This window comes from Arabidopsis thaliana, chromosome 5 (genome assembly GCF_000001735.4).
Source record: "Arabidopsis thaliana chromosome 5, partial sequence".
Taxonomy (NCBI): Eukaryota; Viridiplantae; Streptophyta; class Magnoliopsida; order Brassicales; family Brassicaceae; genus Arabidopsis; species Arabidopsis thaliana.
The window spans coordinates 4332391-4355155 of record NC_003076.8 but is presented as its reverse complement, the minus strand read 5'-3'; the positions used below and the strand labels follow the sequence as shown (position 1 = coordinate 4355155).

Genomic DNA, 22765 nt, shown 5'->3' with positions numbered 1-22765 from the left:
GTAATGGCTAGGAAAAGTACATATGCTTTGTAGGATTTGTTGGGAGAATACGAGTTCAAGAGCAAGAGTCACCAAAACGAATTTAGCCCAGAAGGTGTATGTAAAGCGGTAATGTACGCACTCTATGTGAAAGAAGAGCTGGAGGCATGGCCATAACAGGAATCGAGAACTCGGACATGGCTTACAATACCTCAAGCACTAGAGAACTGTCGGCATGAATGGATGAAATGTGCCTTGGAGGAAGGCTTCTGTAAATGGCTCCAGGACAAGGACATAAATTAATCCAATGAACTTTTTTCATTCTTGTTCTGGTACGCCCAGAATCTGATTCATAACTCGGTATTTTAAAATAGAATCTAAGAAAGTGCTTATTGTTTTAAGCACATCCGACTTGGTTCCCATTCCCAATGTACAGTACTTCAAACAGTAATATTATATGCTAAGCCTCTTCAAAAAGATTTGTTAATACTAAGGAAATCTGTCCGTACATGCGATTCATTATTTTATACAAAGAAGAAGAAAAACATATAAACAAAAAGAGATCTGAGATATGAAAGTGGTGTCTAGACATAATAGATGATACATCCTAAATATCTCCTACCACTCTATAGTTTTAACTTTATTAACAAAAATATTAATAAATCATCATGAGAGATAGATATAGATTACCTGAGCTGTTGGCACAAGGGCTCTGTGAGCTTTATGTCTTACAATGGACAGAGCAGCCTCATGCATAGCCTAATGACCAATCTTCCAGATTCAAAACATAATCATACATTGGGAGATTCAGCCAGAAGTTTCATCTAGAACTATATCCGCAGGATCACCAATCCAGGGCCGCCCTTCCCTCCACAGGAATTTTATTCTCAATTTCCCATTTGCATCCACTCCCACAACATGTCCTTTACTTGCATGGGTCTCCATTCCCCAACCCCACCGAGGTGTAACCAGTCCATCCTTTATCTTAACCCGGTCTCCAATTCTAAATGGTCTTATGCGTTCCAGTTCCCCGGCTTTACATAGCCATAGCCTGTCTAGGAAACAGAAAGATACACATAAATCTCCATCCTCCATTCTGTGAACCACCCCTGTGCTTGAAGGATTGACCTCTCCCCACTGGTAAGTGGGTGTTGTGATGCTCGCCTTTACCCTAACCCAGTCCCCAATCTTGAGCTCTTCTTCTTCTATGGTTTCAACTTCTGATGGGTCAAGCATCCACGTTTTAGAGCCGGCTGGTGTGTATATCCGTAGCTTACCATCCGCATCAATGGCTGATATTGTTCCTACACTTCCATGGCTATGACCTGACCACCCAAACCTAGGCTGTTTCACTGCCAGTTTGACCCGAGTTTTTTGTCCAACCACAAGCTTCTTTGCTTTCTCTAGGTGTGAAGTGGGCCCCGCCCATCTTTCTTGCTCGCCACAAAATGAAACGGAAGTGGTTCCATCCCACTCGTCTCCCTCATATCCTACTCCATGCACTACACCAACACTTCCTGGTCCAACAGATTTCCAACAAGAAACACCTTCTCTAAGTCTTACCCATTCTCCAACCTCAAACATAGGCTCCACTTCCAAGTCTGCTGGATCTCCTCTCCACAACCCAGGCAATCCAAAGAAAGCAACCCTTACCTCTCCATCAGCATGAACTGTGGTTATGATGCCTCGTGAATCGGGCTTGGCTGCTCTCCAGCCCCATCTTGGTTCTGTTATTCCCTTCTGGAAATGCACAAACTGGCCCACTTTGAGAGCTGGAATCTTCTCTAAATCTGTGTAATGAGTACTCCATCTTCCTTTCCGGAAACAACAAGCCAATTCTAAGTAACCTGTTTCCTGTATGCTATGAACGACAGCAATACTCTCCCTTCCTACATTAGACCAATCATAGCTTGGTCTGTTTCCCAGGCTCGGTTTTGAGCGCACCCAATCACCAACTTCAAAACCTGAAAGCAGCTCTGCATCTCCAGGTGAGACCCTCCACAACGTCTGTCTACCAGTCACCTGTGCCTACAGGAGAACAAAAAAAAAAAAGTCCAACCCTCGATTTTAAATATATGCTGAAAACAAAAAGCTGAGGACAGCCCAATGAATCCAGGGGAAATGATCCATTTCAGAAACTTACACTCAGAGTCCCGTCCATGTCGATTCTCATTACTTTACCAATAGTTGCTGGAGTCTCATTTGACCATCCAAGTCGTGGTTGGGTGATTGATGGTGTCATATGAATCTCTTGTCCCACATGAAAGGGCGTAACCTTTTCAACATCTGTCACAGAACATGAAAAAGGTTTACTCCTGAAACAGAAAGCTATACCCACATCACCATCTTCATCTAAGCTGTGCATAACGCCAATACTATTTCGAGTAATGTCTTCCCATCCATATTTCGGGGAAGACACTGACGCCTTCACTCTGACCCAGTCACCAACCTGCTCGTGGTACAAAGGCTCAGTGTTAAAAGAATCAAAGCTCTTGACATGCTGCACATCTAACTGAAATGCATTTTAAGAAAAGACAACCAAATTTCCACATCCTTGTGACTCCAAGTGAAAACCAGCTTTACCTTGAAATCATCAATCTTTTCCATGTCTGAAGGATCTGCCTGCCACGGTATAGGTCGGTTTGGTATTTCAATAATAAGAAGACCATCATTCTCTATTTCACTAATTTTTCCAACACTGTGATGGGTCTCCCCACCCCAAGCATATCGAGGTTCGGCAACTGACCGCTTTACACACACCCGATCACCAATCTATATAATATTAAGAAACTTGTTGGATTGAACTTCTGATATGAAGTAAGAACTGTTTGTAAGAAATTTACATAATAGTATATTACCCTAAAGGGAGCAACAGGTTCAACTTCCTCGGGTTCACAATGCCAGGGATTTGGAAGATAACTTAACTCCACAAGGAGACTGCTATCTGGCCGTACACAATAAACAATCCCCATACTGCCGGGGACAACAGATCCAAAACCATGTTTGGCTGAAGTCAGATTCTGACGGATACGGACCCAATCCCCGACTTTGAATTCTTCCACACGTTCCATTTCAGCAGGATCAGCTTTCCAGCCTCGAGATGCTCCAGGAAACCCAACTCGTAAGATCCCATCCTCATCAACACATAAAACAGTACCGACACTATCACGTGATTGACCACGCCAACCAAACCTAAAATAGAATCAATCAACACCAAATTTGGTTATGACTTTGGTAAATAAATTATACCATAACAGCTTTAGTCGCTCCAACATGATAGTTTTGGCCGATTTAGAACCAGAAAAGACAAAGAGAAAGCATTTACAAGTCAGGAAAAATTCACAGTAGAAAATGTTTCATCCATGATATCTGGCCTAGAAAATGTGCATGCACACGGAAAGCACTTACAAACCTTGGCTCTTTCACATCTGCTCTGAGTCTTACATGCTGGCCCCTGTCTAATGGAATCAACTTGACAACTTCATTTGCCAACACACGAGCTTCACCAGAACAAAATGCGATAATCATGTCCTCCTTCTCGAGAATGGTTTGCACAAACCCAACACTCTTAGGCTTAGCACCTTGCCATCCATGTAAGGGTGTTGTTATGCCTCTCTTGAATTTCACCCAATCCCCTACCTCATAGCTGACAATTTGAAATCAGCGTAAGTTAACTGAGAAAGGTACATATCAGCAAAATAATTTAAGAAGTCGCCCTCACATTGTAGGTGATAGATGAACTCCCCTTTTTAATAGTGCCTCCATCAGATCCTCTGATATCCATTCTCTTGGAAGGGCTTCTAAGAAGTCACGTACTGTCTTGCCACTGTTATTCAATATTTATATAAATTATTTAAATGATGGTCATAGGAAGAAAAGGGAAATGGCAATTCAAAATGCGAGCTTCTAAAGTACATTTTGTATGAGCGGATTTCACAACCCCTGACAGGAAACTAACATTACCTCAGTGCAATGAATATACATCTTTGTTTCACCTATATAATATTTGTAATAGCATTAAGGTATGCATCAAATGAGTGCTTGCCTGTGGTTTCTGACGTCCACAGCAGCATCAGGACTTCTAAGCATGACAATTAACCAATCAAGGTTTTCACGTATCATCTTCGCTGCATCTGCTGCTATATGAAATGCGTTATCTCCTTCATCATCCTATAATAATGAAAACAGAAGAAGACAAGTCAACTGACAAGGTAAAAACAGCACATCTTGAAAGCCAGCTCTGAATGCACCAATGTGGAACCTACAAACATTAGATGCACAAAGCCTTGCAACTACTTATGTTTCTATTTCAAACATTAGTTAAACACAGGTTGACGAAGTGATGATTGTAAATTTAAACAACTTTTTTTTTTGTCAAACAAACAACTTTTTTTTATTACCTATATTCAAGGAAACAATTATCATTGTACAGCAATAACAAACGATAGACATATAGAACCAATTGTATTTATATCAACGATCCAACATTCTCGTCCAGATTGACAAGAGAATCAACCCTCGGGGAACAGCATACCATTAAGCTTAGCATATTCATGACAAAAGAATAAAGATAGAATATAAATTCAAAACATATGTTCAGACTTATGTCTATTGAATTAATGACTGTATATTTAAGAAAATGAACGTTCAGATTGACAATATTCAAGTTAGAAAAAAGTTTACCCTCTTCAAAAGTTTCCGACCAAAAGAAGGGATACAAGTAAAAAATCTCATTCAGATTGGCAAAGTTCAAGCCTTACGTATGGTTAAGCTTAGCATCTTCTAGTTTTGAATACACAATGCCTCCAAGATAATAAGAAAATATAGTCTTGGCAGTAAAGGAGAGTGTCAACAAATAACTCATGAAACCTAGGGAAGCTGCAATATTACCTGTATATTGCAGTCTGAACCAGACTCCAGAAGTAGGCTAACACAGGAGTTTGCGCCTCTGGCCAAAGCCATATGAAGAGGAATTGTATTGTGAACATTGCGGATGTTCGCATTCACACCAGCATCTAGAATGACCTATCAAATTATAATGAATGATATGAGTGAAATGTATGCAACTCTATCAACTCTCAAGATACTTGGCACACTATTCCCTCAATAACTACCAGTATAATTTTCAATTCACACCATATAATATCTAATTCTTTGATAGGGAAGGCATTGAACCCTTGGATTTAAGATGTATGGTGCTACACAACAGCATATCTATCAACACGGACAAAACATAATAGTATCCTTCTCGTTTAAACATCAATGGTAATACATTCTTGGTAGGAAAGCATCTTACTCTCACAAGTTCCACATTGTTAGCCATAGCAGCAGTATGCAACGCTGTTCGCCCGTGCTGAGCATCTTGCGCAGTCGGATCTGCCCCAGCTGCAAGCAATATCTGAACCAGCTCTCTACCTTCTGCAGCAGTATACATGTTAAGTAAACTGATTCATATGGTAAGACGAATAATGACATAACATCCAATAAATTCAACTTTGATACAATACTCTTGTAAGAAATAGCAGGAAAAAGTTCAAATAACATCCTTTTTTGGTAATGTGCAAAACTACAAGTAACTGATCTTTTAGATGTACTACATAAAATACCATTGGAAATGTGCTTGAAAAAATTCTTATCTTATAGAGATGACCATAATCATCGTGTCATCAAATAAAGATAAAACTTCGTAAAGATCCTCATAAAATATATCAGATATAGTCATACTTCTACCAAGCAATTCACCAAACAAAAGATACTACGATTTCATCATTACCCTTTTCATGATCTTTCCTTATAGAAGCAGCCATACACAGAGCAGTGCCAACTGGGCTTGGGATATTAATTGCCTGAGAAATTTCTTCTGGACTGGAAACTTCCACCCATCTCTTGATAACAGCAACATTCCATGTTGCTACACACATATGTAACGGTCTGAAACAAACATAAAAGTATAAAGATCTGTAGCATAAAACATCAGAAACATAGGTTTACAAAATGAAATATGCTTTCCTAAGAAAGAAAAGAACCAAGGTACACATTAAATGGTTCAGCTACCTCATTGTGACTTATCCAAACAGGTTAATGTAGTAGACATTTTTAAGCACATACAATGCTCAAAATAAGTTATAATGTAGATGCAAATAGGAGTATAAGAACTACAAAATAAAACCAAACAGAACTTGCTTTAAAATGGCCCAGTAGTAATCTATCCGTGCCAAATTTTATGGTCCCGTCTACCTAGCATAGAAAGAGGTCATTTCTGTACTTACGTCAGGCACTTCGCATTTGAAACAGTCATTGATCTAGATCCCCCATTTTCCAATATAACAATGGCACAATCTGTGTATTTCTTGGCAACAGCTCGATGAAGCACAGTTTCACCTTCATCATCCACTGCATTTGGATCGGCTCCAGCTACCAGCAATTCCTATTGATAGTACCAATTAGCAGAGAATAGTTATTAACATGATAATAGATATAAGACAAGCATAATATCTGATACACTTCACATAAGTGGAAGATTTGCGATCATGTTGTGGAAGCTTTAAAGTGACTGATAGCTTCCTCGGGAGCAGAGACTTACACGCATACAATCAGGTTGGCCATGGTACGAACACACGTGAGCTACAGATGGGCCAGATCCTTCCCGCAGTCTGGACCTCACATTAGCCCCCTTTTTAATGAGAACGTGAACACATTGTGGAGATCCAGCTGCTAAAGCAAAGACAAGAGGAGGATCCCCATCTTTGTCCACGATATCTACATTAGCCTCCCCATACTCCAGTATAGCCTCCACAAGTTCAGCACTGCCACGTCTGCAAGCTAAGTGAAGAGCCGATTGACCATCAGCGTTTTGCGCCTCTAATAGAGATCGCACAGAGCTTCCACCGCCTCCAGCTGCAGCCTTTGCAAGTATATTTCTACTCCAAAACAAAAATCAAACCAATGTAGTTGAGAACAGGTTGTTTATAGCTAGTGCGAACAAAAGGATTAACTAGAATTCCTAACAGATACTAACCTTACACCCTCAAAGTCTCCCTCCAAAACAACCCGATGTAGGTTGTTAGGGTTATCCTGAAAGACCCCTATGTTAGTCGCGCGAGGTGCTTGTACAATGTTTACTTCACATATTTTGGCAATCCCACTACATCATACATGGTTTATATTATTGTTAGGCGAAGGAATATAGGCATGATGACAAAAATAATCTTAGGTGTTGGTGCTAATATTAATCTTAACACAAGTGAAAGGGTCTTCTTTACTGACAAGCAACGAAAACAGGGAAACCATAAAACTAAGTAATCTTAGGGACTTAAAACTCTTACTTATCAGGGCTTGCTGAAGGGCTACGTGGTATCTCTTGTAGATGACGAAGAAATGTAGCAAGCATTGCATTAAAGGTTGGTCTTTTCGACGGTTTAAACTGAAGACATTCACCAATCATTTTCCATAATTCCCGAGGAATTCCCACACCCACTATGCGTTCATACTGTGGTGGTACTTTTCGGGCTTTCACAACAGCTTGAAAAATTTCTTCTCTACTAAGACCATCCCACCTGTAAAATTAAGTGACAGTTAGTACAATGGCAGACACAAAACACAACTGAAATATCAACTAGGAAGAGGCTTCACATACGGAGTGGATCCAGTGCACATCTCTACTAACGTACAGCCAAAACTCCATGCATCTGATTCTGGAGATACACCACTTGCATCCTCCCAAAAAAGTTTTTTCACCGGTCCCCAAGCCTCTGGGGCAGTGTAGTGTGGACTGAGTGTTACACAGTCCGTGTATAGAGTGACTTTTGAGGAATCAAACTCTGGTCGAGTTTTCTGGCATGTTGGCTTCTTTAGGATGGGAGCGAGCCCATAATCAGAAACCACAGCATTGCCGCTTGCATCCAAAAGAAGATTGGAAGGTTTTATATTCATACAGATAACACCTGCTGCATGGAGTTCTGCAACCCCTCGAGCAACATCAGCCCCATATCTACAGTTGGTAAAATTTAATATCACAACAAGAGCAATGGAATAATACATATGTTGGTCACTGAAGGAATATTCTAAGTTGTAAACTTAAAACAACATGAGCACGATATGAAAGGAGAATACAAAACACTCATTTACGCATTAGTGCTTACATTTAATAGTCCCAAATGACGCAATTCAGTTAAAAACAGAAAATAGGAGGAAATACAAACAAGTGAATTGAAGGTAATATTAGAACCAGGACAACAAAATAAGGATCATCTTTAGATGATGCGTCCTTTGATAAATTAATGTATAACAATTCGTACAATTTTTTGCATGATTTGATATGTCAGTTCGTTGAAAAATGATTTCTGGTCATATACTTTAGAAGGAAGCATACTAATGTAAAGGGCTTTCTCAAAGATATCTTGCAAACGTAGGTTCAAGGATCCACTACTAAAAAGGAAAGGACTAGTCCAAAAAATGTTTGTCTATTGAGGCATTGACAGATGAAAAGTAGCTGCAGCTGGTAATGACAAAGAGAGATGACAACTACTATAATTCGTGCCTAGCTTTTTAAGAACATCTAAACTAAAGTTATCTTACAAGTTGCCCTTTTGGCAAATGACACCAGGTTTTAGTTGCTTGTTTCACTAGAATCTGAAAAACTGTGCACTTACAATATATATTTCTAATAGCAATCACAAAAAACCAAGTCGGGTCTAGTCCAGTAATTTCTAATTAGGGAACAGGCTATCAAAGTTTGAGACTTTAAGCACAGAAACGATCACAGTAAAAGCCAGATACTAGGCAAAAAAAAAGAATAAGAGAAGCAAAAGAGGAACCTTAGAATCTGCTCCAAAGTAAGTCTGCCTTCATTGCGTTGCATCTCAGACTGAACAGACCCAAAGCACCTGTCCATCAAAAGACAAAGAGATCCATCCATCTTCACAACCCCATGGAAAGTACAAACATTCCTACACCACATGGATGCTCTCCGCAAGCTCTCAAGCTGTCCCTGCATCCACTCAACATCCATGTCCTCCGTCAAAGTCATCTTTTTCACCGCCACACGGTGCTTACACCGTCCACCACCGCCTGCAACAGTTGCATCCCACATCTCCACACCTCCAAAACCACCACTACTACTCTCTTCCCCAATCTGCCTCACCAGCTTCATCTCCGGGTGAGCTCCGACCTCGATCACTGGACCACACAAGCTATTAATCGAGCTTGAGGCATGAAATCCACGAGCGGCACGAGCTCCATCTTCATCACTACCATCTTCTTCATCGTCGTCATCCTCATCATCCGTGTAATCGCAATCGAAGTTAGCGCCGCCGGATGCGGCGTGAATGAGAGCAAGCATAGCGTAGTTCTTCCTGAGACCCTGAACAGAGTTCCCAACAACAGACACGTGGCGACACCGGGGACAAGTGAGGGTTGTGTCGGAAGAAGTAGAGAACATCTTGGAAAGACAATCTTTGCAGAAGCCATGGCCGCATTGAAGCAATAAAGGAACTCTCTCATCTTCATTATACCGCGTGTGGCACACGGAACAACAAGGGACCTTGACTCTCCCAACCATGAGAGCTCCGAAAAGAGAAAGCCCTAAATTAATTTAGGTCGCGAGATCAAAGAGTAAGAAGGGAGTGAAAGACCAATCAATTCAGTAGAGAGAGTTCCTCAGAACATATCTGGGGGGGGGGGGGGGGGAAGGAAACTCAGTAAAGTCGATCCAGATCAAGGAGAGAAGAACAGATCCATGGAGAAGAAAGAAAAAGGTGGAATTTTTGAAAGGTAGATCAAAATTGGCTGGGAAAAATCAGACACGAGCAAGCAAGAATAAAAATTGTAAGAAAAATGTGAAAAAGGTTCTTCTTCAGGGTTTTATATCATCATTTTTATTTTTATTTTCATTTTTTTCCAATTTTATTTGGGGTTGAGTCTCGAGGGCTCTCTGGTTTCGTCGGTTTTGACGGGTGGGTGCCGTCAGCACTTGTGCTCGAACCCGTTTATTGACTCTCCTAATAGTAGTAATCGTCAACCATCAGATTTTATATTTGTTGTCATCAACAACTTAAACCATCAGGAAAAAATAATTGTAATTTTTACTGAGAGTTTTTTTTTTTGGCGAAGTTTTTACCAAGTAGCTTTTGAGCCAAATGCAAAAACAAATAGATTGTTTGATCTTGTAATAGAGTTCACCAAATAATGAGACGATAAATCTGACACCAATACCAAAATGTAAACTCGTTGTTTGTTGCTAAGTAGATTACTCGTGTGAGTGTATAACTCATGGACCTAAAACTTGAAGCTCAATAGAGGCTCAAGCCCAAAAAGATGGTTGTTAAAAATCTCAGGATTGTTGGTGGCTTGGTGTGCTTTTGGTTCATCCAACTTGGGTTTAACATTGTATTTAGTCGCCGTTTAATATCTAACGGTTTCAACTTTATGCACTAAATGATTCTCCATTAACCAAATTATTCCAAAAATACATTATTTATCATCATAAAATGGTACCATCGAACAACAATTCTTCATTTTTTCTTTTTCTCCCGCTTTATACTCTCTTCTCCACCTCTCTAACTGCCCCTTTCCTCAAAACCCTAAGCAAGCTTCTCTCACTCAGCAATGGCACCCATTGATCCACACTCTTTCACCGATTCCTCTCATCCTCTCACCACGCATGTCGCTCTCTCCCTCTACCTCGATTTCAACACCTCCATAATCCATGGCTCCGCTCTCCTCACTCTCTCCTCCGCCTTCTCCGGCGAACTCTCTCTTGATACTCGCTGCATTTCCATTGCTATGGTCCTCGATCCTCTCACTCTCGAGCCTATCCCTTACTCCGTCTCCACCACACCGGATCGAATTCGGGGCACCGAAGTTGTCGTAGTCCTCTCCGGTCAATCTTCACTGCTAATTGTCTACTCCACTTCGCCTTCTGCTTCCGCTCTCCAGTGGCTTTCGCCGCTTCAAACTTTCTCCAAATTGCATCCTTATGTCTACACGCAGTGTCAAGCGATTCACGCCAGATCCATTTTCCCATGCCAGGACACTCCTGCCGCGAGGATCCGTTACGACGTCGTTATGAACATACCGAATTCGCTCTCTGCCGTCATGTCGGCTCGCCACGTCCGTCGTAGGCTTGCGGTTCCTGAGGAGGCTAAACATCTCGAGGCTGGGTCGCTGGGGTCGTCACTGTGGTGTGGTGAGGATAGAGTTGTGGAAGAGTTTGCTATGGAACAGCCTATACCGCCTTATCTATTTGCTTTTGCCGTTGGTGAGTTAGGGTTTCGGGAAGTTGGACCTAGGACTCGGGTATACACAGAATCTGCCGCCATTGAAGTTCTAGATGCGGCTGCTCTGGAGTTTGCAGGAACGGAGGATATGATCAAGCAAGGGGAGAAGCTGTTTGGAGATTACGAGTGGGAGAGATTTGACTTACTGGTGCTGCCTCCGAGTTTTCCTTATGGAGGTATGGAGAATCCAAGAATGGTTTTCCTGACGCCTACTGTTATCAAAGGAGACGCCACTGGAGCTCAAGTTGTAGCTCACGAGCTCGCACATAGCTGGACTGGGAATTTGATCACTAATATCAACAATGAACACTTCTGGTTGAATGAGGTAGCTTTGAATTGTCTTGTGCTTTTGCTTCTTTTAGCTACAAATTAGGATGTGTAACTGTGTGTCCGTTTTTAGAGTTTGCCTTGTTGATGGGAAAGTGTTTATTTCATGTTCATGGCAATAGGGATTTACAACTTACGCAGAGAGGAGAATTGTGGAGGTTGTTCAAGGGGCGGATATAGCTACTTTGAACATTGGCATTGGTTGGAGGGGTTTAACTGATGAAATGGAACGGTTTAAGGACAACTTGGAGTGCACTAAACTGTGGAACAAACAAGAAGGTGTTGATCCAGATGATGTATATTCTCAGGTCCCATATGAAAAAGGATTCCAATTTGTGTTGCGAATTGAACGCCAGGTTAGTTGAATTGCCCTCTTCGCTTAGGTGTTTTGTTATGTAATGTTTACAATAATGGTCATCTATTTACTGGAAAACTTTCAGATTGGAAGAACTGCTTTTGACGAATTCCTCAAGAAATACATTGCTACTTTCAAGTTCAAGTCAATCGATACAAACACATTTCTTGAATTCCTGAAAGCAAACATCCCTGGCATAGAGAAAGAGATCAATCTACAGCTGTGGACTGAGGGCGTTGGTATACCAGAGGATGCATATGAACCAGTCTCAACCATTTACACAAAGATCATATCCCTGGCGAAAGAGTTTAAGGAAGGAAAGATGCCAAGTGAGGATGATGTTGCTGAGTGGAACGGACAGGAATGGGAGCTGTACTTGGAGAATCTTCCTAAATCATGTGAACCTTCTCAGGTACTCTTTACTCCTTTCTTCCTCTAAGTTAATGGGAGCTGTACTTGGAGCTGTACTTGCTGAGTGAATCTTTATTTCTTCCTCTAAGATAATGGGAAATGGCTTGACTTAGGTTGAACTACTCAATAAGCTTACATAAGGAGGAGAAAAAGGCCTAACTAACTGTCAGTTAGGTTAGCTCAATAGTTACTCTTGGATTAATGTGGGGCTAGTGAATAATGATTGTGGAAAAACCCTCTTGGCTTTGGGAGAGTTCATGATTGTGGAAAGTGTATTGGCTTTGCAAGAGTTAGGATCTTATCTTGTTTGTTAATGACAATGCTAGTCAACAAAGGAAGGATTGGTGATCAGGTTCAAACCTATGGCTAACACCCACTTTGCTCATTGATGAATCAGGTCATGGCCTTGGACAAGCGGTACAGACTGGCAGAATCGAAAGACTATGAAGTGAAGGTCTCGTTTCTGCAACTTGCAGTCACATCCAAGTGCAGAGAGTACCATGGGGAAGTGAAGAAAACACTAAAAGAGGTAGGAAGGATGAAGTACCTGCGTCCACTCTTCACTGCTCTTGCACAATCTGGTGGAACAGAAGAGAAGCAGCTGGCAAAACAGGTGTTTGCAGAAGCTCGAGAAACTTATCACCCCATAGCTCAGGGAGTTGTTGAATCTATCCTCTCTAAGTACATCTAAACAAGACCGTTATGATAGCTTGAGAGCACTCCGAAAAACAACATTTCAATAAAACTCAGTCACTGTAATAACAATTGGTGCTTGAGAGAGTCATAAACAAAAAATTGAATTGCCTTTTGTTGCGTACATTACATTCTCCAAAAGATTAGTACAAGCTTAACTATGCATTACTCTCATCTTCCAACTTCTTAATGTAAGCCATAAGCACCATTATAACCTCTCTTGCTGGTGCTTGTAAAGTAGTGACGAGATTAATAGCCGGAGATTGCAGAGCACCGAGCATCTTAGCGTAGACCTCAGCACGAGTGGGCATGGTCTCGAGGACTTTGAAATTGTCAGGAGCGTAGAACTTACCTTCGAAGACAGCGCCGGCAAAGTCATTGTTTTCAAGCTTGCGTTCCTTCTGGAAGCTCCGGTAGGGTTTGATAGCAGAAGGGATTTCATCGGTCTGGACGAAAAGCCAAGCGTTCATGCCTTTCATACAAGGCTTGAGAGCTTCCCATTTGGTGCCTTCAATGGCTTTGAAGACCAAAGTGTTCTTGGCGACGATGAGCTTTGTAGTGTCGGGGAGAGTTCTCCGGAGGTCTTGAAACTGCTTGACGGTGAGGCCTTTGTAGTTGATGGCGGCGAGGAGATGGCAGTTCTCCAAGTGAGACTTGACGGCTTCGACAGTCTCTTCCTTCTTGTTACGAGACACCGCGGATCTGATGACCGGGAGGCGAGGGTAATTTGGGGAATTCGAGGTTTTGGGTGTGAGAGTTGAGATTCGCTGGTGACAGAGAGGAGACAAGGAAGAAGAGAAGGAGAGAAGAGCCACTTCCATTTTTTTGCTCAGAAGATGAGGAGACTGTTTCTAGCTGTGTGGAGGAAGAAGATAGATGAACAACAACACAATCCTCCACTAAGCAATTTTATTTTTTTATTTTTCTTAAATGGAAAATAAAATTTATGGATAAAAAAAGGGTTAATAGACGGAATTAGTAACTCCGTCTAATTTAACGCATTGTGTCTTTTAGTCTCTGCTTCTGAATTCTGAACGCAATCCATTGGTAAACTAATCAAATAACTAGACCCAAAATAATTCTATTTTCTTTCTCGGAATTATGGAAGATGTCTCGTCTCGTGTCAAACAAATAATTTTGTAATTTACTACTCAAGTTCATAATTTAACCATTACAAGAAAAAACAGACAAGAAGGGAAGTAAAGGGAGAAGGAAAAAAAAATTAGGCAAAATATTGTTGCTGTATGGATTTGTCCCTATGGTTTGTGTTTTGTGTGTGGATGTGAGTTAGAGAGTGTCCCAATTAGGGATAGTCGCAGTAGCTTCATTCACCATCTTCACAAGTGTCACCTGCACCATCACACAATATGTTATTAAGGACAGTCATTCAATATTACGGTTCTCACTCTCACACTTGATTGACCACAAGCAAAACCGTAACTCCTGAAGATATTACAACTACTTCTAACAGACTTATGCATATCATCTCCCCGGAAAGTAAAACCATTGCAAATTCACAAACTACATCAAACTATGGACGACCATTTGTGTATGACGTTGCTATTTAGTCTCCGGAATCCACTAAACCAATGGACATGATACAAATAAGTTCCCCTTTGAGCTATGAATGGACCTTACTGCAGTATCTTGTTTTAAGCACGATCAGATTATAGAGGTTTATATATAACATACCACACTTTCGGGAACACCGGGAGGCGGCAAGGACATGTTCCTTGGAGGAGGACCCCGCAAATGTGATCTCTTATCGAATCGCCACTCTCCTATTTTGCCATATGTCAGCTCCCCCTGTATTTAACAGTCAGCAAAACTTAGTAGTGACTAAAAAGAGAACCTAATGACCTTAAGTAAAAACAAATGACCACAAGATGTGAAATCTGTTCCTAATTTATCAGCCAAAAATTAAAATTAAACAATCGTGTCAAACAGAAAATCACCTTCATGTTGTAGTCGCATCCATAAGTGTAATGAATGATAAACTTCCCCTTGGTAGACAAATCCCACGGAGGCTGAAAGATATTGTGAGAGAACTTAGGAATATGGAGCAGAGAAACAACTTTTGTAACTTTGACAAAACAAAAGTATCTTCGACATAGAATATGTTATCACTAAGGTATCAGCACAAGGTCGATTCTTACCTGAAGCATGAAATCCTTCCGAAGTATGTGACGCACCCCATGTATAGCAGATGCAATTGCGTAACCGTACCTTATCAAACAGAAAAGAGAAGAATAAAGTAGTCAGTTAACAATGATGGGATTCAAAAGGTGGAGAGCCAATTCATGATTTAAGATTCTTGTTTCTTGTGCTAACATTTCCAGCACCCATCCAAATGCCTTATCAGTTTCTGGATCGTTTTTCATTGTCAGCGAGACATTCATCCATGTAGGAGCAATCTTTTCAAGTGATTCCTGCATCAGAAAGTAAATGCATGTCAACATCAATTTTAATGCATGAACAGAACAAACAGAACATATTCCTGGACACCAACATCACATCTAGCTAAACGCCTCTGAAAATCTTTGGGGCCCAAGTCAAATAACACATATACAAACAGTATAGCACAGATAATCTCACCTTGCTTATGATAACAGGAGAGTTGCCAATGGGGTCGATATTTGTTACTGGCCCCATCTCCGCTGGATAATACTTTCTGACTATGTTTTCATACTTTTCAGGAGTAATATAGAAAAACGGAAAAGCGGCTGGGAATCCTCCAACAGCCAAATTGGGAAGGGGATTAACAAATACATGATCAGGCTCTGCCATGAGCACATAGCTGCACCAACAGTAAGATGCAGGAGATTTAGCAAACAGTAGAATGTTAGTTGGAAGGAAGAGAGAAATGACAGGACTTACTCTTCCTTGATGGTAGCTCTTTCAAGCCATTGCACGAATGCCCATGGTCTATTCAAGACAACATACCCCTAAATACAAGATTACAAGATTACAAAAAAGAGTGAATCAGTGATAAACCATCAACAAAAAGTGAGACCAAATGGAGAAACGGGAATAAAATAAAAATTCTTACCCGATCAAGACCTGGAGGAAGAGGATCAACCACAAATGTGGGTATTTCATCCATCAAGTTATCAGAATTACCGGAATGCAAAATACGGGTGAAGCCACCCATATCAGAACCAGGAAGAGCTTTCTTCTGCTTATACCAATAATACATAATACGACACTGCCACTTATTATAAGGTGCATCTGTAGCTGTTAAGGCAACATGAAAAGGTGCTGGAGAACTCTTGGCTTTCCTAATATTTAGAGGCATCTGAACAACAGGATCCAGAAGTGGACTTCCATCTGAATTACTCACACCAGATCTATTGTGAACTATAAGTGTCAGAAGATTATATGTGACAACAAAGAACCCAAAACCCAAGAGAAACAGAAGCAAGCCTGATGCTTTTCCCATTTGTTTATTCTCAAATCAAGCTAAATTACAAAGCAAAGAACTTAATGGTGATTCCACTACTGCCTTCAAGCTTTAGCAGCATAAATACATGGCAGTGGATCCTTGGAGCTCAAAAATTCATACCTGTAAACAAAAATGATGCAAGTTGACAAATTGAGAACACAGCCATCAAAAAGGTCTCGACTTAGTGAGAATTCAACGATTAAAATCGGGTAAAGCTCCAGAGATGCATAATTTTGGGCACAATGAATAGATCAATTAGAGTGTGGAATTCCAGAAAAGTAAAAGATCTGAAGGAAGAAGCAGAAACGTACAATAATCAGAAGCGAATCTCGGAGTGTGGCGTAAGAATTTGAAGCTTACAGATTCGTAGAGAGAGTCCTAAGAGGGAGAAGCAAGGGAAGTGTCGCCGGAGAAGAATAAGAAAGAGATCGGAGGAGTAATTAATACGAAGCGGAGTTGACTAACGGTGCGTCATTAACGAATTAATTATTAATAACAGTCGTCGAAAATGATTTGACAAAATGTGTGTCTTTGGATCGTGCCAATCAAAACCAAAGAATTCTCCTGATGGCTTTGAATATAATTTCAGGAAAAAAATATAGGAAGTGCAAGTGTTGTGGCATACCACGTTTAAGAAAAAAACATGGAATATTAAAGAAGAAAAACCTAATACGTGAATCGAAGTTAGCACACATAATTAACATGCTTTAGAAATTAGTATGGGCAATAATACTGCTTTTTTTTTTGGTAAGTTGGGTAATAATACAACTTGAGATTTGGTTTGCGACGTTCAATCTGATTTGATTATATGAACTATCTATTTCTATATGTCTTCATATTATTTCGTGTGTTTTGGTGGAAACGTGCCACTCGCCAGGATCTGATCGTAGCTGTCATTTTTACGTTAAAGAGATATTTGTCTTGGTTCATTGAACTCTTCTTGACGGTGGTACCTTTCCACGCCTTACATTTCCATCAATACGCGTTAGTAAAATCTTCAATAACATAGTGACGTTTCCTTCCGCAACAACGGTAGCAACAAAATAAAAAGGGACATCCTCACCATATAAAACATAGCCTGGTTCGAAGGAGTCAAATCTCCCTCCCATACAAAATTTATTCCATATAACAAAAACCTTATCGTCGAACAGATAATATTTCCCCTTGCTCCTCTCTAATTTTATGGGGAAATGATTTCATCAACATCTTTTTTATAAAAGAAATCTGAAACTGCAAAAAAAATGGAGAAAAAAACAAAAGCCGAAGCTTAATGACTGCGGGATTTGGTGGTACTTAGGCACCTCCAGATCCATACTTCTTGCCGAAGACGATTAACTGCAGCTTGTCGTAGCCAGCAAGCACACCAGCACCTGCAACGGCACGCAGGATGTTGGCACCCGCACCCTTGAACAGAGACTTGGCTCCTTCCTTCTTCACGATCTGTGAGAACGCATCAAATGAGCTCTTGTACTTCACCGCTTCACCTGATGTCATCATCATTCTTCTTCTAACCGTGTCAATCGGGTACGACGCAAGACCCGCACCATTGGTGATGAGCCATCCAAGAGCAAAACTAGCGAAGAAACTGTCCTGAAATATCCAGCAAGGAAAGAAATAACAACATTAGAATCAGGATCCCTGATTTCTTAAGCTGTCACCTTACAGATATATAAGAATAGAGCTCAAACAAACCTGCAGGTCTCCAGTGAGGAGGACAGGCTTCACAGAGTCGTACAGTCCAAAGTAGAGACCACGGTAGACAATGATACCAGCACACGAGATGTTGAAACCACGGTAAAGTCCAGCAATACCATCTGACTTGAGGGTCTTCTTGTAGACATCAACAAGACCATTGAACTGCCTTTCACCTCCTCCCTTCTTGGCAGACTTGGAGTCATTGGCAAGACGGGTACGTGCATAGTCAAGAGAGTACACAAAGAGAAGGGAAGAGGCACCAGCAGCACCTCCAGATGCCAAGTTACCAGCAAACCACTTCCAGTAGCCATCCTTGTCTTTCTTGAAGTTGAAAAGCCTCTTGAAGTAATCTTTGAATGCAAAGTTCAAGGCCTAGCAAGTGAGAGATAGATCAGTAACCAATACATCATATATAACTAAGACATTTTAAAAAAGCAAAGAAGTGAAACTAAACCAACCTGAGTGGGGAAGTAACGGATAACATTAGCGGTGTTTCCTCTCCACAACGAACCAATACCTTCATCCCTAATTGTCCTGCCGAAACAGTCACGAATACCCTTGTATGGCTCAGTAAGCCTTCCAGCCTTAAGCATCTCATCCTGGTTTTGAATCAAAAGCTTGACACGCTCAATGGGAGCAGCAGCAGTCTTTGACACAGCAGCAGAAACACCACCCATCATGAAATCAATAGCAAAGTTAGTAAATCCCTTCTCTCCTGGAGCTTGGACAAACACAGGAGAAGTAGTAGTTGCAATCTGAGATGCAGCCACAAGAGGATATTGAAATGCAGCATTGGAGTAGTTTCCGTAAGCTGCATGTTTCTGGTATGTAGCAGGCCTTTTGGAAGCCGAAGCATAACCACGAATGTCCTGAGAAACACTCGAGCTCAAGAGTTGGCCAGAAACCTTCTGAAGAATCGTGGGGTGCTGAGTCTGTTCAACCATTTTAACCTCTACAAAATTAAACAACCCGTAGTGTAAGAAATGGAATATGCTATAAAGTGCAGTAAAAGCAATTGTGCATCTCCAGTGGAATAGAACACTTATCCACCATTAAGCATAAGAGAGGCTACATGTAGAAACGATGCAATCAGAAACTAAACCATGAACACATTCAGACGCAGAAAATTTAGGTTAAACAGATCCATACAACAGTGTAACTTAATGGCGGAAAATAAGAGTAACAGAGCCGAATAATCCAGGATCTCGATACATTCACACTCCACACGAGATCTACACTACATTCAATCTAGGATTACGCAGAGAAACCATGAGATCATCAAGACGAAACGAATCATTTTACCTTGTTGATGATATATAAGACTGTGAAGCAGATCAATAGAATCAAATGAAGAACAGAGATAAACAACGAGATTTAAAGCGATAGAGATCTCAGAGTAACCAGAATTACCTAAGAAAATCGATGGCAATGCGAAATTGAGGGAGCGAGATTCTTCGCCCTTCGTTGTCGGAGCTGAGCGAAGAAGAAGAAATGAGAGAATTCTCTTTGTGGGGAAGAGGCGAGTTTTGACACGAGCCTTTTATTGGCTCCAGAAATAGGGTCACACTAGAAAGAATCAAGTGTAACGCACTATTCTATACACTCGGGGACTGTAGGACCGTTAGATCATCGAGATTGAAATTGTGAGCCGTTGATTGTAATTGCTAAAATGAATAATATAATTATGGAAGTATACGACTGCGTTATCGGCCGTAGATCATGCCACCTATTTGGCGCCGGAAATCTGGAATGTTATTGGCCATTGACGGGTTTTTGTAGTCAACTGTCTACAGGGTAACGTTTCAAATATTTCTTAGTTTATATTTTGTTTTGGTCAAAGTGCTTTAATCTTTAATATTTGTTTTGACCAACAGTATATTTACAAAAAAAAATGGTGTTTTGGAAAAAAAAAAAAAAAAGAACAAAAACACAATATCAGTCCACCAGTGTTACGTTCCTCGCCTCCTCCTCCGTCGGCTAGTTGTACAAAATTTTAGTGGATCGCTATAATGGTCATCTTCAGGGTGTCATATGTTTTGAGTCAGAATTTCGAATGTCGAAGTGATTCAGTAATGGTTGGGAAGGCTTGTGATGCTGCCTCATCCCAGTCCAAATGTATTTGCCTTGACTCTTGAAGAGCTCTAAATCCCACGTCTTCTATCTAGCTCTAAAGTATGCTATGTCACTTTGGTTGTGCTTCACCTTCTTTGTTTTCAGCTCATGTTTGTTCATCTTCACATAAAGGCATGTTGAAAATGGAAAGGTGCAAGATCAGTCAATATGTTCATCTTCACATAAAGGCATGTTTAAGGCAAGGTGATTGTATCTCTCCTTATCTCTTTATTTTGGTAATGGAGGTGTTATCCAGAATGTTGGACAGTGGGCTGTTGGAGGGCAAGTTTTCTGCTCATCCTTTGTGTATCACTCCTCGCCTAACTCATCTAGCTTTCGCAGATGATTTATTGGTTTTCTCAGATGGTTCTCAGCACTCTCTCCTTGGTATTAGTGGTATACTGCAAACTTTCCATTCCTTTTCCGGTTTGGACATGAACCCTTCAAAGTCTGAGCTGTTTTTTGGAGGTTATGGGGATTCTGAAGCTGCTGTTATTGCTGACTTGATTGGGATTCGAATAGGTGTTTTTCCCTCTCGGTATCTTGGCTTGCCGCTGAACCCGACTAAGCTTTCTCTTGCCACACTTCAACCTTTTATTCAAAAGATTACCGAGCAGCTTAACTCCTGGACAACCAAGTTTCTCTCTTATGCTGGGAAAATCCGGTTAATAGTATCTGTTGTTTATGGGAAAGTGAACTTCTGGAGTCAAGTCTTTGTTCTACCAAAGGGTTTTTATAAGAAAATTGACAATCTCTGCTCTGCTTTTTTGTGGAAAAATACTACTTCGTCTGCAAGAGGTGCAAGAGTTGCTTGGAAGGACATTTGTAAGACAAAAGAGGAGGGTGGGTTAGGTATTCGATCTCTTGAGGAATTTGCTACTGTTTTCAGGTTGAAACAGGTTTGGCACCTCTTTACTAGAAGGGGCTCATTGTGGGTTATGTGGTTGGACCATAACATCTTCGGAAGAAGGAACTATTGGTTGATGGATAGCACACCACGTCTATCTTGGAACATTAGGAAGATGTTGGAAGTAAAATCTGTGTTCCAGAGATTGATTAAATGTCAGATGCGAGACGGTATGAAAGCCTCTTTCTGGTTTGATTATTGGACAAGCCTTGGTCCCCTTATTGAGCTTTTTGGTCAGTTGGGCCCAAGAGAGCTTCGGATCAGTAGAAATGCTAGCGTTTGGGAAGCTACACATGAAGGTCAATGGCATTTTCCCAATGCGAGATCTCACCAAGCTGAGCAGTTGCAGATTTGCTTGTCCTCGGTTGCCCCGCCTTCTCCTTTAAGAGGTGCTGATTGGTACCAATGGAAGCAGCCCACAGGTACTTTTTCTGAAACATTCTCTTCGAAAGGAACTTGGATGCAAATTAGACAAATTTCTCCTCATGTGGCTTGGCATAAAGCTGTCTGGTTTAAGGAATCTGTCCCAAGGTTTTCATTTATCCTTTGGATGGCTTCCCATGAAAGGTTGACAACGAGAGATAGGCTTTTACAGTGGGGTATGAATGTACATGGTTCTTGTGTTCTGTGTGATTCTGGCCTTGATTCCCATGATCACTTGTTCTTCAAATGTGAGTTTTCTAGATCACTTTGGATTTCGCTCGCTGGAAGGATTTCGCCGAATCCTCCACTCTCTTTACCCTTGGCTTCTATGTGGGTTCTTGGTGTACATTCTTCTCCGCCGCACTATGCAAGTAAGATCTTAAAACTTCTTCTTCAAACCGCTGTTTATATGATTTGGAAAGAGCGCAACCGCAGAGATTTCTCAGCAGATGCTACCTCTCTCTCCGCTACAAAAATTCTCGTTGATCGCACAATGCGTAACCGTCTCATCTCCTTCTCGCCGGAGGAATCAGTTACCACTATCTCTCTCCTTGGATTCTACTTTGGTTGTATTAGTACCCCACTATAGGTGTGGCAAAGCTCATATTTATGTATGTATGGTGTTCCATTAGTCTCTCTTCACAAGAGCTCGGTGTGTTTTTGGGGTTTCATTGTACTATGTAAACCTTTTTTCATTTGGTATAAATCTTAACATTAAACCAAAAAAAAAAAAATGTTGAAACCTGTTAACATAGTCTATTTATACTCTATAAGTGCAAAACAGGGTTTTAACATGATTAAGTTTCGTAGTGGAATATAATAGCGGATTGGGATTGTGTTTCATATAGCATTGCCATTGGGATGTAGTGAATCTTGTTTGGAATAACGTATATCGATTTTTTTTTTTTTTTGTTATTTGGGAGATTTTAAGTTCTAATATGACAAGATTATAACATTTAATTTAACATTAAACCAAAAAAAAAAAGATTGTAACATTTTCTGAATTTTTGTAATTCGTTTTACTAGTGTCAGTTTTTTTTTCTTTTACTTTTAACTCTTTCAAATATTTAGTTATTTTAATGTTTTAAAAAAAAAGACTAATTTGCATCACCACTATCTTTGGGTTGAATATTTATTCAATATGT

The 22765-nt window shown here is 40.7% G+C and overlaps 5 protein-coding genes, 1 long non-coding RNA gene and 2 pseudogenes across 12 annotated transcripts; 4 read left to right on the top strand and 4 right to left on the bottom strand.

Annotated features, from left to right (window-relative positions):
• Window positions 1-27: 27 nt before the first annotated feature.
• Window positions 28-270, top strand: AT5G13548 (annotated as a pseudogene). The gene has a single exon.
• A 162-nt stretch (window positions 271-432) lies between these two features.
• Window positions 433-9954, bottom strand: KEG (protein kinases;ubiquitin-protein ligase). Of its 2 annotated transcripts, none has more exons than NM_121356.3 (16): window positions 8796-9954; window positions 7616-7969; window positions 7305-7535; window positions 6998-7123; window positions 6563-6899; window positions 6249-6406; window positions 5753-5910; window positions 5276-5397; window positions 4870-5004; window positions 4025-4149; window positions 3701-3805; window positions 3392-3625; window positions 2838-3171; window positions 2563-2751; window positions 2123-2428; window positions 433-2007 (listed from the first exon to the last, which is right to left on the bottom strand). In NM_121356.3, the coding sequence occupies exons 1-16, from the start codon at window positions 9536-9538 to the stop codon at window positions 787-789; spliced, it is 4878 nt and encodes a 1625-aa protein (NP_196857.2). In that variant the 5' UTR covers window positions 9539-9954; the 3' UTR covers window positions 433-786. The 2 variants fall into 2 exon arrangements, with proteins under 2 accessions (NP_196857.2, NP_001190303.1); NM_001203374.1 differs by having other exon boundaries at window positions 605-2007; window positions 5276-5394; window positions 8796-9630.
• A 409-nt stretch (window positions 9955-10363) lies between these two features.
• AT5G13520 (peptidase M1 family protein) lies at window positions 10364-13208 on the top strand. The gene is made up of 4 exons (NM_121355.5): window positions 10364-11580; window positions 11705-11938; window positions 12023-12349; window positions 12746-13208. The coding sequence occupies exons 1-4, from the start codon at window positions 10585-10587 to the stop codon at window positions 13037-13039; spliced, it is 1851 nt and encodes a 616-aa protein (NP_196856.1). The 5' UTR covers window positions 10364-10584; the 3' UTR covers window positions 13040-13208.
• EMB3136 (Ribosomal protein L10 family protein) lies at window positions 13061-13894 on the bottom strand. The gene has a single exon (NM_121354.2). The coding sequence runs from the start codon at window positions 13860-13862 to the stop codon at window positions 13200-13202; it is 663 nt and encodes a 220-aa protein (NP_196855.1). The 5' UTR covers window positions 13863-13894; the 3' UTR covers window positions 13061-13199.
• On the top strand, window positions 13466-13920 carry AT5G02095. The gene has a single exon (NR_142571.1). It is a non-coding gene; the product is annotated as an other RNA (long non-coding RNA).
• Window positions 13921-14067: 147 nt separating this feature from the next.
• Window positions 14068-17262, bottom strand: AT5G13500 (Hyp O-arabinosyltransferase-like protein). Of its 3 annotated transcripts, none has more exons than NM_121353.4 (9): window positions 16795-17262; window positions 16091-16603; window positions 15919-15986; window positions 15637-15838; window positions 15373-15470; window positions 15198-15267; window positions 14997-15068; window positions 14734-14847; window positions 14068-14391 (listed from the first exon to the last, which is right to left on the bottom strand). In NM_121353.4, the coding sequence occupies exons 2-9, from the start codon at window positions 16478-16480 to the stop codon at window positions 14329-14331; spliced, it is 1077 nt and encodes a 358-aa protein (NP_196854.1). In that variant the 5' UTR covers window positions 16481-16603; window positions 16795-17262; the 3' UTR covers window positions 14068-14328. The 3 variants fall into 3 exon arrangements, with proteins under 3 accessions (NP_196854.1, NP_974777.1, NP_850813.1); NM_203048.2 differs by having other exon boundaries at window positions 14158-14391; window positions 16844-16925; NM_180482.2 differs by lacking the exon at window positions 16795-17262 and having other exon boundaries at window positions 14161-14391; window positions 16091-16794.
• A 163-nt stretch (window positions 17263-17425) lies between these two features.
• AAC2 (ADP/ATP carrier 2) lies at window positions 17426-19884 on the bottom strand. Of its 2 annotated transcripts, none has more exons than NM_001036799.2 (4): window positions 19481-19561; window positions 18637-19130; window positions 18176-18550; window positions 17426-18073 (listed from the first exon to the last, which is right to left on the bottom strand). In NM_001036799.2, the coding sequence occupies exons 2-4, from the start codon at window positions 19120-19122 to the stop codon at window positions 17777-17779; spliced, it is 1158 nt and encodes a 385-aa protein (NP_001031876.1). In that variant the 5' UTR covers window positions 19123-19130; window positions 19481-19561; the 3' UTR covers window positions 17426-17776. The 2 variants fall into 2 exon arrangements, with proteins under 2 accessions (NP_001031876.1, NP_196853.1); NM_121352.4 differs by lacking the exon at window positions 19481-19561 and adding an exon at window positions 19589-19884 and having other exon boundaries at window positions 17462-18073.
• A 588-nt stretch (window positions 19885-20472) lies between these two features.
• On the top strand, window positions 20473-22209 carry AT5G13485 (annotated as a pseudogene; the record flags this gene model as incomplete). Its single annotated transcript has 1 exon — window positions 20473-22209.
• Between the last annotated feature and the right edge of the window lie 556 nt (window positions 22210-22765).

What these genes read in the sequence shown, in the direction of transcription:
- KEG (NM_121356.3), bottom strand. Translation starts at nt 9,538, where the DNA reads ATGGTTGGGAGAGTCAAGGTCCCTTGTTGTTCCGTGTGCCACACGCGG. An exon ending in GGAGACTTTGAGGGTGTAAG is followed by an intron (nt 6,900 to 6,997) that starts GTTAGTATCTGT and finishes GTTTTGGAGTAG; the next exon opens with AAATATACTTGCAAAGGCTG. An exon ending in AAAAGATTGATGATTTCAAG is followed by an intron (nt 2,429 to 2,562) that starts GTAAAGCTGGTT and finishes TACCACGAGCAG; the next exon opens with GTTGGTGACTGGGTCAGAGT.
- AT5G13520 (NM_121355.5), top strand. Translation starts at nt 10,585, where the DNA reads ATGGCACCCATTGATCCACACTCTTTCACCGATTCCTCTCATCCTCTC. An exon ending in TGTTGCGAATTGAACGCCAG is followed by an intron (nt 11,939 to 12,022) that starts GTTAGTTGAATT and finishes GAAAACTTTCAG; the next exon opens with ATTGGAAGAACTGCTTTTGA. An exon ending in AATCATGTGAACCTTCTCAG is followed by an intron (nt 12,350 to 12,745) that starts GTACTCTTTACT and finishes TTGATGAATCAG; the next exon opens with GTCATGGCCTTGGACAAGCG.
- EMB3136 (NM_121354.2), bottom strand. Translation starts at nt 13,862, where the DNA reads ATGGAAGTGGCTCTTCTCTCCTTCTCTTCTTCCTTGTCTCCTCTCTGT.
- AT5G13500 (NM_121353.4), bottom strand. Translation starts at nt 16,480, where the DNA reads ATGGGAAAAGCATCAGGCTTGCTTCTGTTTCTCTTGGGTTTTGGGTTC. An exon ending in CTCCTGTTATCATAAGCAAG is followed by an intron (nt 15,471 to 15,636) that starts GTGAGATTATCT and finishes TTTCTGATGCAG; the next exon opens with GAATCACTTGAAAAGATTGC. An exon ending in GATGCGACTACAACATGAAG is followed by an intron (nt 14,848 to 14,996) that starts GTGATTTTCTGT and finishes TGTTAAATACAG; the next exon opens with GGGGAGCTGACATATGGCAA.
- AAC2 (NM_121352.4), bottom strand. Translation starts at nt 19,122, where the DNA reads ATGGTTGAACAGACTCAGCACCCCACGATTCTTCAGAAGGTTTCTGGC. An exon ending in TCCGTTACTTCCCCACTCAG is followed by an intron (nt 18,551 to 18,636) that starts GTTGGTTTAGTT and finishes CTCACTTGCTAG; the next exon opens with GCCTTGAACTTTGCATTCAA. An exon ending in TCCTCACTGGAGACCTGCAG is followed by an intron (nt 18,074 to 18,175) that starts GTTTGTTTGAGC and finishes TGGATATTTCAG; the next exon opens with GACAGTTTCTTCGCTAGTTT.